General features: G+C 39.4%; 1 protein-coding gene across 1 annotated transcript in view; it reads left to right on the forward strand.

Annotated features, from left to right (window-relative positions):
- Window positions 1-14,747, forward strand: part of LOC120807542 (integrin alpha-5-like) — a 42,548-nt gene that overhangs the window by 10,769 nt on the left and 17,032 nt on the right. Inside the window, exons 5-18 of the mRNA XM_040159719.1 lie at window positions 783-844; window positions 1,031-1,076; window positions 1,259-1,384; window positions 2,578-2,622; window positions 2,922-2,965; window positions 3,176-3,232; window positions 5,472-5,524; window positions 7,265-7,473; window positions 8,588-8,779; window positions 8,865-8,910; window positions 8,995-9,108; window positions 10,443-10,498; window positions 11,013-11,170; window positions 12,283-12,420. Coding sequence (XP_040015653.1) covers window positions 783-844; window positions 1,031-1,076; window positions 1,259-1,384; window positions 2,578-2,622; window positions 2,922-2,965; window positions 3,176-3,232; window positions 5,472-5,524; window positions 7,265-7,473; window positions 8,588-8,779; window positions 8,865-8,910; window positions 8,995-9,108; window positions 10,443-10,498; window positions 11,013-11,170; window positions 12,283-12,420 — 1,346 coding nt within the window. The remainder of the gene's footprint in view (window positions 1-782; window positions 845-1,030; window positions 1,077-1,258; window positions 1,385-2,577; window positions 2,623-2,921; window positions 2,966-3,175; window positions 3,233-5,471; window positions 5,525-7,264; window positions 7,474-8,587; window positions 8,780-8,864; window positions 8,911-8,994; window positions 9,109-10,442; window positions 10,499-11,012; window positions 11,171-12,282; window positions 12,421-14,747) is intronic.

The raw sequence follows: 14,747 nt of genomic DNA on the forward strand, positions 1-14,747 counted from the left end.
TTCAGTGTGAGATACACTTCCTGAGGATATGATTATCGTCAATGCTCATCGGATGTCCATCGCTTAGAAATCATTAAATAAAACTTACCTCACATTTTTAAGTTTTCCTCACTCTCAAAGTAATCCTGTGATAGCTTTCTGTACATAAGTGGGTACATTGCAAACAGGTGCTGCTATGGGTGATGCGTGGTGCCATGGTGCCTTTTTGCCAGACTTGAAACAAATACAGGCTAAAAAGCAACCCGTGGACATATAGAAGAACAGAAAAAGTTGTAGTTTGGTATTAGTCTTGCACAGTCTTTTTTGATTTTATTAGTTTACTGGCATTTTTTTTACAGTTGGCCTAAAATGTGTTTGTGTTGAATATTCAGAATACCCCTACCTGCATATCTTATGAAGGCTTCTGTCTACAATTCAGGTCAGCTCTTTAAATTCACCAACAGAGCCAGACAGCCAAACCTGTTACCATGTAAAGCTAAAGGTATAATCACAGATGCTGTTGAAAGCAGATCATTAAATGTTGTTTGAACCAAAGGAATGGTTGTGGCAGCTTGGGATATTTGGTCTCCCTGAAGATTTGTCTTTTTTGTGTTTTCATCTTTTGTTCATGTTGTTCAGATGTTCATCTGGAATTCAGCTTTGGGATATTGAACAAATACAATATGTGACAAATGTTACACTGCTGAATGCTGCCTTCAAAAGAACAGAAAGTTTTGTCCTTTGGTTTTCACGAAACAGAAAACTTATTAGTGTTTCCTCTGTTATGGTGCTGCTCACTGCAGAAAGACATGGACCTGCTGGACAGGGCTATTGTCAGGGTGGATTTAGTGCTGAGTTCACTAAGGTAAGAGAAAATATTTGAGTTTTTGCTGGTTTCTACCTATCACATAGTCACAGTTTCTCTGTTTTTGGCTGATGTCAGCAGTGGAGATTACACTGTGTACATCAGACTTGCAGAGTTTGTTTGAGACTCATGATGAAACTGGTGACACAGATTCCTTTGCTCTGGCTACTGTTGTGTGTATTACAGGACGGGAGAGTTGTGCTTGGAGGACCAGGGAGCTTTTACTGGCAAGGTAAGCTTGCAGGAATGTGGAACAGCAATATCTTCCAATGGATTTTTCCTTTGAGGGATCCAGAAAATCAATCCATCATCTTTACCACTCAATGAACTACAGTGGAACAACTCAGGAGCCAGAGTTCAAAAGTCCCAGTCTTATTTTAACCTTTAACCCTTTGTTAACCTTCCATCCTGTAGGCCAACTGATATCGGCCACCACAGAAGAGATTGTGAAGGCCTACTACCCCTCTTATTTTCTGCTGGCAGTTGCCGGGCAGATTCAGACCCAACAGGTGCAGGGGAGCTACGATGACAGTTACCTGGGTGAGGACGTACACATGAGACACTAGACTTAATAAAATTAGATGTATTATTTTTACTATGTACACATACTATTACTCTTAACACTACTGCTACTAAAACGACAAATACTACTGTTGCCACTATAGAGTGTCTGCTACAACTACATTTACTGCTGTTGTATGTTTTTATACCTCATGATCCTGCTTGGTTGGTTTTTTTAACTGTCTGTCTAACATTTTGGGCCAAGCAACATATCTCAATCGCAGAATGCCATGAAATTCAATGTGGATATTCATGGTTCGAAGATTATAATGTCTGAGAAATAAATGACCCCCCCCCCCCATTTGCATGGTCCACGGAGTATTTGAATGTTTTTCTGGTGACCCCCTGGCCTTACCATTACTGCCACCGTCTAGACAAAATATTACTTGTTACATTTGTATCCAAATGTAACCTACAGATATTTCTTCAATTCTCTCATCAAATTCATGCTCCCCAGATAATGTATTCTTTCCATTTTGGAGTACCTCATTGGCTGTCTACTAACACCTGACTTTGTACACAGAAAACTGCAAACTGAGAGACTTTTTTTACCACCTCTCCTGGTCTCTGCCAACCACACTATCTTTTGTTTTAATTACTGCGAGCGGCGTGAGCTTTCAAGATTGTTTCTTGGCTTATGTTTTGTATAGTGTCTCATAGTGTTATATCTGTGTTGTTCTGTTGTGTCAGGAGGGTTTCATGGATTCCATCAGCCTCACCACCATGAACAAAACACTAAAGTTAAAATGTAGTTATGCTTTCAAAATGGGATATACAGCATTGTAATAACCTCGTACAGCGCTTTTTTGCTTATACATGCAGCACCCCCTTCTAAAAATATGTTTCCACGACTATGGCGGTGCATGATGCACATCAAAACACCAGCATCCATTATTTTCTGTGCAAGCTAGCACGGAGTCCTTGATATGCATCTGCATGTCGCTGTCCAATTTTCCAGTGTTGACACACAGTAGTTGTTTCAATTTTATTTTAATATTCACTTCCCCGGATTGGCACTCCCTGGTACCGCACCCTGCAATCTGCCTTTATTGGGAGTCCCATGTGTCAGACTTGTAATGTAACTTGTAATGTCAGTGATGTTGTATCCGCCTCTGTTTTTTAATTGTTTTTCTCTTTTCCTACTCTATCGTTACTCTTCATCTCTCCTGCAGGCTACTCTGTCGCTGGTGGGGAGTTCAGTGGGGATGATGAGGAAGGTGAGGGTCATATTTACAGTACTGAGAGCCCAAATGCATGGCTGAGTACAGAGTTTGCTGACTCCCCCTCAAGTGTAATATTTAACAGCTCAGTCTCGGCACACATGATTGTGTTGTAACGGAAATGGATTATTAAGTCTTTCAGGAAGCAAGGACATTTAGAAACCCAAAAAAAACAAAAAAAAACAAAAGATAATTGTATTTATGGCAGCTGGTTACAAGCTTTATACAACGTTATTAGTCATCAGTCTTGTTTTGAAATTACCCCGCTTCACCCTTTGCCTTGTGCTTTCTTGCAGATTTCATCACGGGAGTTCCAAAAGGACTCATGCTGTATGGTTTAGTAAGGAGTTCCCGTATTTTCATTTTACACCATTTTACAATGCAAATAGTCAACAAACATAAAAGTAAAATCATATCGCTATAAACATACAAGCAGTACAACTGAATGAAGCTGAATAAACCTGAGTTGAATAACCCAGTATCATCATGCTTTTTGGCGTTATGAACCACAACTTGTAATCAATAATGACTTCTGACTGTCTCCAAATAGGTGTCCATATTAAATGGAAAGAATCTGAAGTCTCTGCACAACTTGACAGGGGAGCAGGTATGTACACATCTGGCTGGAGATTTTCTGTACTTTAGTCTGGCCCCTATTTTCATATGTGGGTACACATTTAAGGTGTTTTTTTGCACAAAACGTCACTAACTCAGCAGCCACCAGCTGACCACCAACTTGACTTCCTCTGGAAGCAAATTGAAAAGGGTTATTGGTCATTATAATTGTTCCACCTGACAAAAGTGGTTTCAAAGCGATCCCTCTGTAAAGCTAATACATTGACCTTCAACAGTCTGAGTTAGTCACATACAGTGGCTACCTTTCAAAGCTATAATGAAATTCCATCTTTGTGCTTCCACAGTAGCCGGTTTCCAAAAAAGCGGCAAATTAAAATATGAATGAATGTGTGTATGCTTCCTCAGCTGTTATGTGACGCGTCACATTCAAGTCATGTGTTTTGTGTGCATCATGATTTATTGTTTTATTATTAACGATTCAGAATTTCATGTTTCCATTGCACTCTGTTGCATTTTGTTTTTATTGATATACCAACTTTGCTATTTTGTTTTTTAATTTTCAACATTTCCGCTCAGGTTTTTATGCACAAATTGAAAAGCGGGACTTTGCTATAAATGTGACTTTAACTTTGGAGGATACATACTTAGTTTTGCTAACCTAGACTTCTGAACCCTCGTATTAACTTTGGTTGGACAGTGGAATCCATTTTTAAACAAAAAAGGTCCCATCACTAACATTGAAATTGCTTTAGGAAGGGATTTTTTTCACAGCCAGTACTGACAGGAGGACTATGGAGACTAAAAACTCTTTTAATGTACATATGGCCATGTGTGTATTGTTTTAAGATAAACTTGAACAAATGTGAACTTATCCTTTAGGTTTGGACATCGCTGGGAAACTGACTTGTCTCTTACTTTCTTGTGTAATGTAACAAGGCTTCAACGTGTATACATTGTAACATGTAAGAGCATGTGACCATGGGAAAGCATGTGTCCGAGTGTGTGTGTGGCTGTGTGTGTTCAGTTTGGGAGGTCATCAGTGATTTTTCAGAGGTGTCAGTCTCAGGGTGGAGGGCACTGAGTAAACTGTCATACTGTCATAGTGACTGTGATCTGAGGTAAACTCCTGGCTAACTCACTCTCTGCTCTCTGCGGGTGAATGCTGGTCACCCACAGACTGCTTGGACTGTGGTGTCAAAGTCAGCTGCAAAAACACACCGGAGGGTCTCTGTGCAGGAGGCCCTGTTGATTTGGTGAATAAAACTTCACATTTTGTCATTTGTTATGCCATTAAGCAAAGTGTCGTTTTCAAGACATTGATATTTTCTCCGATTCTCAATCCATGTTGTGTCCAAATTGCATACTTAATACTAGGGGTTGGGTAATATGATTATATATATCCTTGAATTGATTCAAAATTTACATTTGGTTGTATGAGTCATTGTTAGTATGACAAATATTAGTATTAGTATTAGGGCAGCTTTAAAGAAGGTTGCGGATGTTCTTCAGACATAGTTGTAACAGATTTATTTCTGGAATCAATCAGATAAAAATGCTTAAGTATTACTGCCACTACTTTTCAAAAACATTTCAGACACATTTGAAATAAAAGAATCATGGGAATGCAATCAGTGATGGTTGGTGAATGTGAAAATTCACCTGTGGATCTTAGCTTGGTAATCTACAGAGTGTTGATCATGTCTGAGTGTGAATGTATATGGCAAAGCAGTGCTCCTATAGGGTATGACGGAGGATTGGAACATTTGTCCTGAGCCTCAGTCTGATGTATGTTGATATGAGCTGTTTTGCATGTGTGGTACAGGCAGGCAACACCAATATTTAGCTTTGTTTTACACAAGGGTCTCCAAACTCACTTCTCTGTAGCTACACTACAGATTGCTTTGAAGTGAGAGTCACCCAACACTAATTTGTCATACATGGTATGAAGTTAAACCGGAAAATACCCAAGCCCCATGAGTATTTTCTCGGAGTGAGTTTAAAAAGAGTTCGCGTTCCCCATCCCCAGACCCTCCTGTCTCTCTTCGAGCTTACAAAAGCTCTGACACTGAGCTCCATAAAAAGGGAGAAGAGGAGACCTCAGGGGATTGTGGGATTGAGAAATTGAAGAGAAAGCTTCTGGGGGTGGTGGTGAAAGGTACAAAAGGGAAAAAAAGGACATGGAGAAAGAAAATGAAAAAAAAAAAAAAAACGGCTCTATACACCATGTTGTGATTACAGGCTAACTGGGTCTTGTTTGTAATACTTTCCAGATGGGGTCCTACTTTGGCTATGCAGTGGCAGCCACCGACATCAACAATGATGGGTGAGTGAACGGTGGGATGGTGACACAGATGCTGGCAAAAAATAGGTAATAGGAGCTGACATGGGTGAGAGAAAATGGAGAGAAGTCTAGAAACTAAAATTAAAGCGTGAGGTCACTGAAACAGAGGTCAACAGTAGGACTTTTTGGAAGTTTCCCATGCTCGTTAACGCCCCGTGTTGCTCTGTAATATGTCGTGAAAATTTACCCTCCTTCTGTTACAATATTTTGTTCCCTCATTCTATGTATAGTTCCTCTTTGTGTAAAGCTCTCTTTTGCCAATTTCACTTCTCCAGCCCTGTTAGAATGTAAAAACTCTGTGAGAACTCTTTTTGTTTTTTAAAGTTTCAGTGTAGCACTATGACTATGACAAAGACTATTTTGAACTGATTCAAAGTATATGCATTGCAGTAATTTAAATTATATTTGATTTTAAAATGCTTACCAGTAATTGACCCTATATGCTGTTATTTAGTCTTTATGGCTGGACTGCAACAGTGGGTCCAGCCCTATAAATGCAAATGTTCGTGAGTAATAGAGTGAGAAAAGTTACAGCTTTGGTCGGCTGGCCGAGTGTCGGAGTTTCCCCATTGAAGATGTTCATGCCAATTGAATTGGTCAACAGTTTCAAATACGTCATCAGGGGGCGTTTACAGCCAGTCGTTTAGAGAATTTGTCGCTACATTTACTGACATTTCAGACCCTTTTAGCCAATTTTTTTTCCCCAAAAGCACTTAGTGACAAATCTCGTGACTTTTCAGACAAACATTAGAGAGTCGCTAGTACCACATGAGCATGAGGTCAGGCTTTCCCTTCACAGGCACACCTCTCTCTGGTCTCATTCAATGGATTTCATGTCGTGAATGGACTGTCTCTTATTGTAAAAGTAAATATAGCCTAAAAGCTGTTGTCTTTAACTTATTTGTACGGTGATTTTTTTCAGACGACGTCAATCAGGATTTTAGCAGCACAGACGAGCAGCTTGGAAATGGCTTGGAAGTGACTGCTGGTTAACATGTAGCCTTAATGGGCCCTGTTTCAATCACAATTCCATACTTGTTCCGTTTTCTGACAACAGAAACAGAAAAAAATGTAAATGAGAGCAGCTTTATTGGGTGTTCAGCTATAATAAATTACTGTATATGTGAGCACAGAGAGTAGGAGAGAAGCAAACAGATGAAGTGCTGAAACCATCTGACACTAGACTTCCACTGAAAGTAGTTGTTTACAGCGGTTCCACAACAGTTTTCAACTATGTCCTCAATTTCGCAACTTGACCATTCACGGTCCAGCCATATAATAGTTTGACCTAGTCTTGTTATACTGCTATTAATTTAGTATCAGCGAGTCAAAGGGACATCTTCTCATTTCTCATTTCTCTAATTTCTCACACATTTGACACAAGTTGATTAATCAAAAATATTTTTATGTTGTACAGGAAAAGAGAGGAGTGGGATTTTGATATAAAAATACTCAAAAAGTTTTTTTAAAAATACATTTTTACGTTTGGTAAGAGATAAAAGAACAAATAACACAAATAACACAACAGATAACACAGTATTAGAATTTGTAAAATGTATTTTTCCTTTCACTGTGTCTTTGGGGAGAGTACTAAAAGGGAAAAACTGTCAAAGGGTTAATTTAGGGTAAATTGCCAAATAAGACACTTGGCCCCTAAATTCCAGTTTAGATTACTCTTCTCCTTCCCTAGTATTTTACTCCTGCCTTTGCTTGCCTTACTAGTCTGGATGACCTAGTGGTGGGAGCTCCAATGTTTATGCGTCGAGGGTCCAATGGGCGTCTGGAGGAGCTGGGCAAGGTGTATGTGTACCTCCAGAGGGGCCCTTTGCTGGTCGAGGCAAGCCAGTCCCACCTCCTTGGTCCACAGGCCTTCAGCCGCTTCGGCACCTCACTGGCTCCGCTGGGTGATCTCAACCAAGATGGCTTCAATGGTACTTGTGTAACATACAGCATGAGTTAAATGTTGGATAGCAAGACCATTAATTGGACAGCAGCATTTTTTATATTTTGTTTGCATATTCTAATATTCATTTAACTTCGCAATACTTTTTCAAACTAAAACTTTATATGAAGGTCTATGGGATACATTCCACAATGAATTATCCAAAAGATTCTTATAGTACTCACTAGGTGAGGCTAACCTAATGAAAGTCAAATTTCAGCGGTCTAGGCTCAGTGGAGTATTTTAATGAGCCATGATGGTTAAATTGGGGCTTCAACATCAACATTTACTGGTTTCACCCTCTCAAATTTGAGGATTTATTGCTTTTGTCTGTCAAACATGAAAGTAAACTGAATATCTTACCATTGGAAGATATAAAACAACAGACATCTTGGGCTGTGGAAATTATAACGAGAATAATCTTTCGTGAAAGTAAGCGTTAATCGTTTAAGCTCTAATTGATGGTTTATTCTATGACAAACTTAGGTTTACTTAAGGGGGAATAATAAGGGAAGCATTTTAGAAAATGGTGAAAAATGGCATCATAGTGTCTCAGAATCCACAGTGAACTCTTGAGATTGCTTGTTTTGTTTTACCCTGTGTAAAACAGAAAAATATTCACTTCACTCTGATACACAGCAGCGAAAAGCAAAACCTCACATTCAAGAAGCTGGAACTAGTCAATATTTTGCCGATCAAAATGTTCAACTAACTGATTTAATGTTACAGCACTCATTTAGAACTAGCTCAGATACTATTTCAAATGTAGAAAACTATTTGGCGGCACCAACTGAGGTACTGGAAGAGTCAGCATTTTATTTAATCATGATTAAGCCAAGTCTAATGAAGTAAATCACCATTGATCAAAGCAAATCCACACAAAATATTAATCAGTAACTTCTTTACTGGCCCACAATTGACTCCTACCCTTGTCCATTAGAACAATTGCTTATAATTTTGCTGATTTAGGAATATATGCATATTGTGCTGCACTCACTGTAAGCCGCTCTGAATGTAATAGACATATGTGTACGGGTTGTATATACAGAGTTTGTGAAAACACGAAATTCTTCACACAGTATGTTGCTGCTGTTTACCATCAGACATGGCCATTGGCTGTCCCTATGGAGGAGACGACCAGCAGGGATTGGTTCTCATTTATAACGGTCATGCTGGAGGACTTATGGACATTCCTACTCAGACTCTCTCTGGCCAATGGGCTTCCAGCTCTTTCCCAGCCAGTTTTGGCTTTGCTCTGCGTGGCAACAGAGATCTGGATCAAAACGGGTACCCAGGTACTGCAGAAAACAGTTCACCACCAGACCTCTATTACCTCTTCCTGTTTGATATCTTCATTTAACTCACTTTCCCTCTGTGCAGATCTGATTGTCGGTGCTTTTGGGGTTGATAAAGCAGTGCTTTACAGGTATGTTAACGCTCTCAGCAGTGTAATGACACATAATTAGACCATTCTATTTTTTCTTATTCTCCCATGTGTGTCTTCAATCAGGGCTCGCCCAATAGTGAGTGCCAGCGCGTCTCTCACAGTGCAGCCAACCATGTTCAACCAGGAGGAGAAGACTTGTAGGCTGATCACTAGAAATGAAACCACTGATGTATCTTGGTAAAGTCCATCTACACTTGTATATTAATAGGAAGATTACAAAGTGTTTTATACAACATACAGTATTTGTCACTTTAGCAGAAATATCTTTAACGGTTGAACAAAAAGCATAAGAGCTTAAGAGTAGATAATGAGCTCTCTGACAGAATAACAGAACACGGAAAGTCTTTGTGTGTGTTATGTAACACATCTTAGTTCAATTTCAGTTTTCTAAACTTTTCCTCATGAGAATGTCAGATGACTTCAAGTTTACCAGTTTCCTGTCCAAGTTGCTCTGAACTACACACTTAGTATTCTTAGGTCCAGTGAAATAGAAGGGAAACTACACCCCGCTTTCAGTCTCAATGAGGCTCTTTCCACAAGCTCAGTTTAACCATCGTATTAAATGTGGAATATTTTTAGACTACTCTGACAGGCTTTTGCCAAACTGGCTGGTATATCTACCGGGTAGGTTGATACAAGTAAATCTTGTTTTTATGTTTATTGGTGTTTTTGCTTCCTTGGAAACAAAATGGAGACCAAAGGAGCAGAAAAGAGGAAGTGGGAGAAAGGTTGAGTAGTTATGTGGAAAGATGAAACTGCAGTGAGAGAGTAGAGTGGAGTATTGAGCTTTGAAAAGGTTGGAAAAGGGTATTAACTTTCTTGAAATGAATCAGATATTGTTCGGCATCTGCAAGACTCCTTACACAACCTGAGACTTACCCTTGACTCATGTGAGCATTTATACGACCACATACATATTTATGTGTTTGCTTACTGGTTTTCTGAAGCATTGGATACTTAAAAGTTGTAATCCAGTAGATTTTCAGTCCTGATTTGATTTGGCGACAACCAGGGTTAAAGTGGTAACAGCAAGTGTGGTTTAATAGAACAGCAAAGACGCCTTGAACAGCTACCTCCTCACAAATACGCCAGAAGAGCGACAGCTGCACATATTTACATTTCTTATTATTATTATCCACTGACAAAAAAAATTCCAAAAATCACCCTTGCCTGGTTTTATATACGCATTCTTCATGAAAAATCACAGTCAGCGCACCGGTGGAGAGTTTTCAATGTGAAGCAGCGTCAGTAGAATGTCCCGTTAGCATTAGCAGTTACTTAATTCAGATCTGACATGATGTAAAGAGAGTGGTTAACAGTGGGGCTGAAATCAGTCAGATAAAATTACAGTAACACTGGATTACATGTATGCATTGTTTCCCAAGGGATCCCTCGTGGACAGGATTATAACCTTGAAAAATACATAGAAGTACCCCAAATCAGTCTAAACACACGTCTGTAAGCTCAGTGTGTATATCTTTTTCATATTTTTGTCTGTGTTCATCCTGCAGTGTCAGCATCACTTTCTGCCTGCTGGCTAATGGGAAGCACCTCCCCTCTCATCTAGGTAAGGCGCGCACACACAGTCCCTCACACACACAGATGGTCCCTATTACGATGCTTTCTTTGTGTAGCCACAAGTATGCTGGACCTCACTGTGGTCAATTTGGCAGTCAAGATCACGATAAAAGAACAATCATGTAAATAAAGGGTAACTTGGTGGGCTCTGGCAGTTTAGAAAAGTGTGTGTGTGTTTATTTTAAGTGCGTGGGTATGTATTGTCTGTGTTCTCTGAATAGTTGTTGTCATTCGGGCCGCAGGCATACCCCATTCAGTATATTTCAGTATACTGTATGGAGAACAAAATAGTACATAAAGGTACTTTACCATAATAATGTTTATCACTGTATGTGCGTGTGTGTATGTATGAGGTGTGGCATACATATAGCATATCTGTGTTTGTGTGCCAATGCATACATTTACTTGCATTTTTGTTTGTAATACAGGCATAAAGATGTACAGATGCACATAAACTTTTTTCTTACCTCGGGAGTGTGTCTTTGTATGTGTGTATTTTCAAGGCTTTGTGGTGGAGGTCCAGCTGGACAGCATGAAGCAAAACCAGAAAGAATCCACAAGGAGGACTCTGTTCCTGGACAGTCAGCAGCCCAGCCTGGTGAAGACCTTCAGCCTCACCAACGGAGAACGCTGGTGCCATGACACCATGATCTATCTACGGGTCAGTCACACTAGCTGTGCTTATACCTCAATGTCAAGCAGATTGGATGTAAAATTTTGAAATGCTCCATATACCAAAATACTTTCAGGTGTATATATTTCTATGAGGCAGACAAGAATAAATAATTAAGCAACATGCCAGCAGCTCTGTGAAGCTGTACTTCAGAACTAAATGCTAACATCAGCATGCTGTTATGCTCACAATGACAACGCTAACACGCTAACATTTTGCACGTGTTTGATCATCAACTTGATCAACTTGTACCTGCTTGGTGTTACAGCTGTTTCCAAATGGCTGCTCATGTCCCTGTAAAAACAGTGCACATGAGGGTTCATGGCCAAAAGTATGATAATAAGCCCCTTGTTGTAAGTAAACTGATTTTTCCCTTTAATTTCAGTCATATTTCATGCTGTCATCTGAAAATGAAAACAAACACAGATCATTTACAAACATAAAAGCATTGTGCGCTATGTTTCCTCAGGCCAGGCATCTCAAGCCAATGCCTTTTATATATTTCACAAATTTTCTGGTTCTTAATCCCCGTGCCAGAGCCCTGCTGGTTTTCATTCGTGCCGTCTACGTCAAGACTGTTTTGCACCTGCAGCACCAGGTGAATGCAATTACCTCATTGGTAGGAGAGAGGTCAAAGTCATTTCGTAATGGACAGAGTTTGAAGTTTCCGTTTGAAGTGCTTTTTGTGGTGAAACGTCTACGGTACCAATCTTCTCGTCACTCAGCGGTGACCTGATCAAAGTGTATGTCTGACAGAAACACTTAAGTCATATGTGTAGATGTTCACTCTAAGGGCATAATGATCAGAGCACTTTGCTCTTTGGCAGGATAAGAGATGGTCTGAGTAAGGGTTTCACAATAAAAAAAAGGGGTTTCACAATAATCTTCACTAAAAAACGGAGGATATCTACACTGCTGACCGAATTTCTAACCATCTTAGATAGTTTGCACCTCATCTGAAGTGTCAACCTATTTCAATTACTGAAATTGAACAAAAGAACACATCAATACACCAGATGGAGATTTATCAGTCCATGGAGACAATATGTGGATTTGTGTCATTAACATCAGTTACTCAGATAGTTGCATCTTTGTTGCAGGGTGAAGAAGAGTTTCGGGATAAACTCTCTCCCATTTACATCAGTCTCAACTTCAGTCTGGATCATCAAGCCACAGTGGCCCAGCATGGCCTCAGACCAATCCTGAATTATCAAACAGAGCAGCTTATAGAGCAGAAGGTAAGTATCTTCAAAGGCCACACAGTATGCCCAGTTCCATCATACTGCCCCTCCACCCCGCCTGGATATCCACTGTGATCAATTAAAAAACTAAGAAAAACAACAAAAAAAAGAAAGAAATCAATATAGCAAATAATCATCTTTGAGTGAGTTCAATAGTGTCTTTTCAGGAGAACAGACACTAATAATAGTATATAACATTTAATTAATTTATTGCTGGAAAAACATGCATAGGTGTTTGCAATATTTTTGCAGACCTGAGTTGTGCCTGCAGATACAACCTTCACCATTCAGATGGTAGAGCAGTAGCCTCTATATGGCCTGAGAAGCGAAACCCGGGGCAACAAAAATCCTCAGATTACTCGCCGCTGGTGGTAAAGTGTCAATCATTGAGCTCACAATAGTACTTGGATGAAAATATCAACATTTGTATCAACTCCTCTCATTGAGTACAAAGATTATGTTTAGAGAGACTTTGGTGAGTAAATTATACTGAAACAAGTCAGGGGGAAAAAAATAGGATTTTGGAAAGTGAAAATTATGCCCCAGACTCAATATTGTATCAAAACAAAAATTTACAGTGACAAATATTTTTCATCGCTCCAGCAGCCACTATTTTTTTTTTTTTTTTTTAAACCTTTTTAGTCAATTTTGAAACAAAAATGCCAAACATTCTCTGGTACCAGCTTTTCAAGTGTGACGTTTTGCAATTTGAATACATTTCCTTGGGAACACTATATTGGGTATTTTTCACTATTTTATGACAGTTAATAGATATAACGGTCATTGGAGAAAATAATTGGCAGATTAAGTGATAATGTAAATAGTTGCTAGTTGCAGCTCTAGTTGCTATCTCTGTGTGTTCCAGCTCAAGTCCCTTGCAAATGTCAGTATCAGCTGTAGGTTAGTAGAGTCAAGGTCAGGCGGTGTTTAGATTTGTGTATAGTTTTGTATTTGAAGCATTTAAAAGTAACATTGGTTGGCACTTACAGTGTATGCTGCTTAAACATGATGTGGAATAAATGCATGTGATAAATATCTGGGTTGAGAAATCTTCCCTAAATTTCCAATCCTTGGAAGCACTGCTCTGTTTGAGTTCTCCTTGGAAGTTGAAATCTCCAAGCATATGAAGTGCATCTATATATTACATTACCACACTAAACCTCTAGACTGCACCACTCATATGGCTGCACGCCTTGCATTTTATGGACCAAACAGATGGTCGCGTAACAGTGGGAGAGAGAGAGCATAACTGATTGTATGATGAATATTTTCTCAAAACAATCTAAAATCATGTACAAGTGGTTCTTATATACACAGTTCTAATTACTATATGTGTTTAACTGTACTCTCCCTACCAAACAGCAAATCTCCCACTGTTTACATTTTGCATGCAGGGAATTTATTTGAAAGGCAAAGACAGAGGTTAAAGGCCATTTTAAAACTGGCATCAAATGTAAGGGCTTTAATGCTGAACCTCATATGGTCAGAGGTTGAGGGTCAGGCCTAATAGAGCAAGAGCTGATTACAGCACTCTGGTCTCCATTGGGGTTTTTTTTTTTTTTTTTTTTTGTTTCCTATATGAAGAGTTGGAAGGTTTATAGAGGACTGGTGAGTCATGGCTCTGCAAAAACACAGAGGGAGGACTGACAGCTCCGCTTGGGTGGGGCGGCGCTCAGCCCGCAGACATCTGGTTGTGGTTTGTTTATGTATGTTGTCAGTGGTCTCCTCCACCGAGGCAAGAGCCAGAGCCTGAAAATGTGCACATGTTTATGTGAGTGATATAAGGTAAAGGGTGTATGTGATGTGGGTGTGTGAGTGTGTATGTCATGCAAGTGGCTGGTTTTTTTACAGAATACACAGACTTTCTTCAGCCCAGAAACCTAACGTGAAAGGAATCAACAGGCTTTTCATCCATTCATCACCCTCCCCCCACAACACCCCACCCACCCCTGCCCCCCTGGCACAACTTTAAATTGTTGACTTTATTTACTGGTATGTTCACAGATTTTCAACACTGTATAGACACGGTAGATATGAATGTGAATGGATAGCAGGAGGGTATCAGTGTACCAGGAATATAGCAACCATATTGATGGGACATTCTGAGTCTTAGTTATATTAAAAGAATGTATTAATAGTGTAACAAAAGTTATTATTAATGGTTTTGTACCAGTTATTATTATTATCATTACTATCGATTTCAATTTTTATTTATATAGTGCCAAATCATAACAGAGGTTATCTCAGGGCACTTTTCATAAAGAGCAGGTCTAGACCAGTCTCTTTATAGATATATCTACAGAGAGCCAACATTCCCCCATGAG

The sequence above is a fragment of the Xiphias gladius genome, chromosome 21, assembly GCF_016859285.1.
Source record: "Xiphias gladius isolate SHS-SW01 ecotype Sanya breed wild chromosome 21, ASM1685928v1, whole genome shotgun sequence".
In the NCBI taxonomy this organism is placed as follows: domain Eukaryota; kingdom Metazoa; phylum Chordata; class Actinopteri; order Istiophoriformes; family Xiphiidae; genus Xiphias; species Xiphias gladius.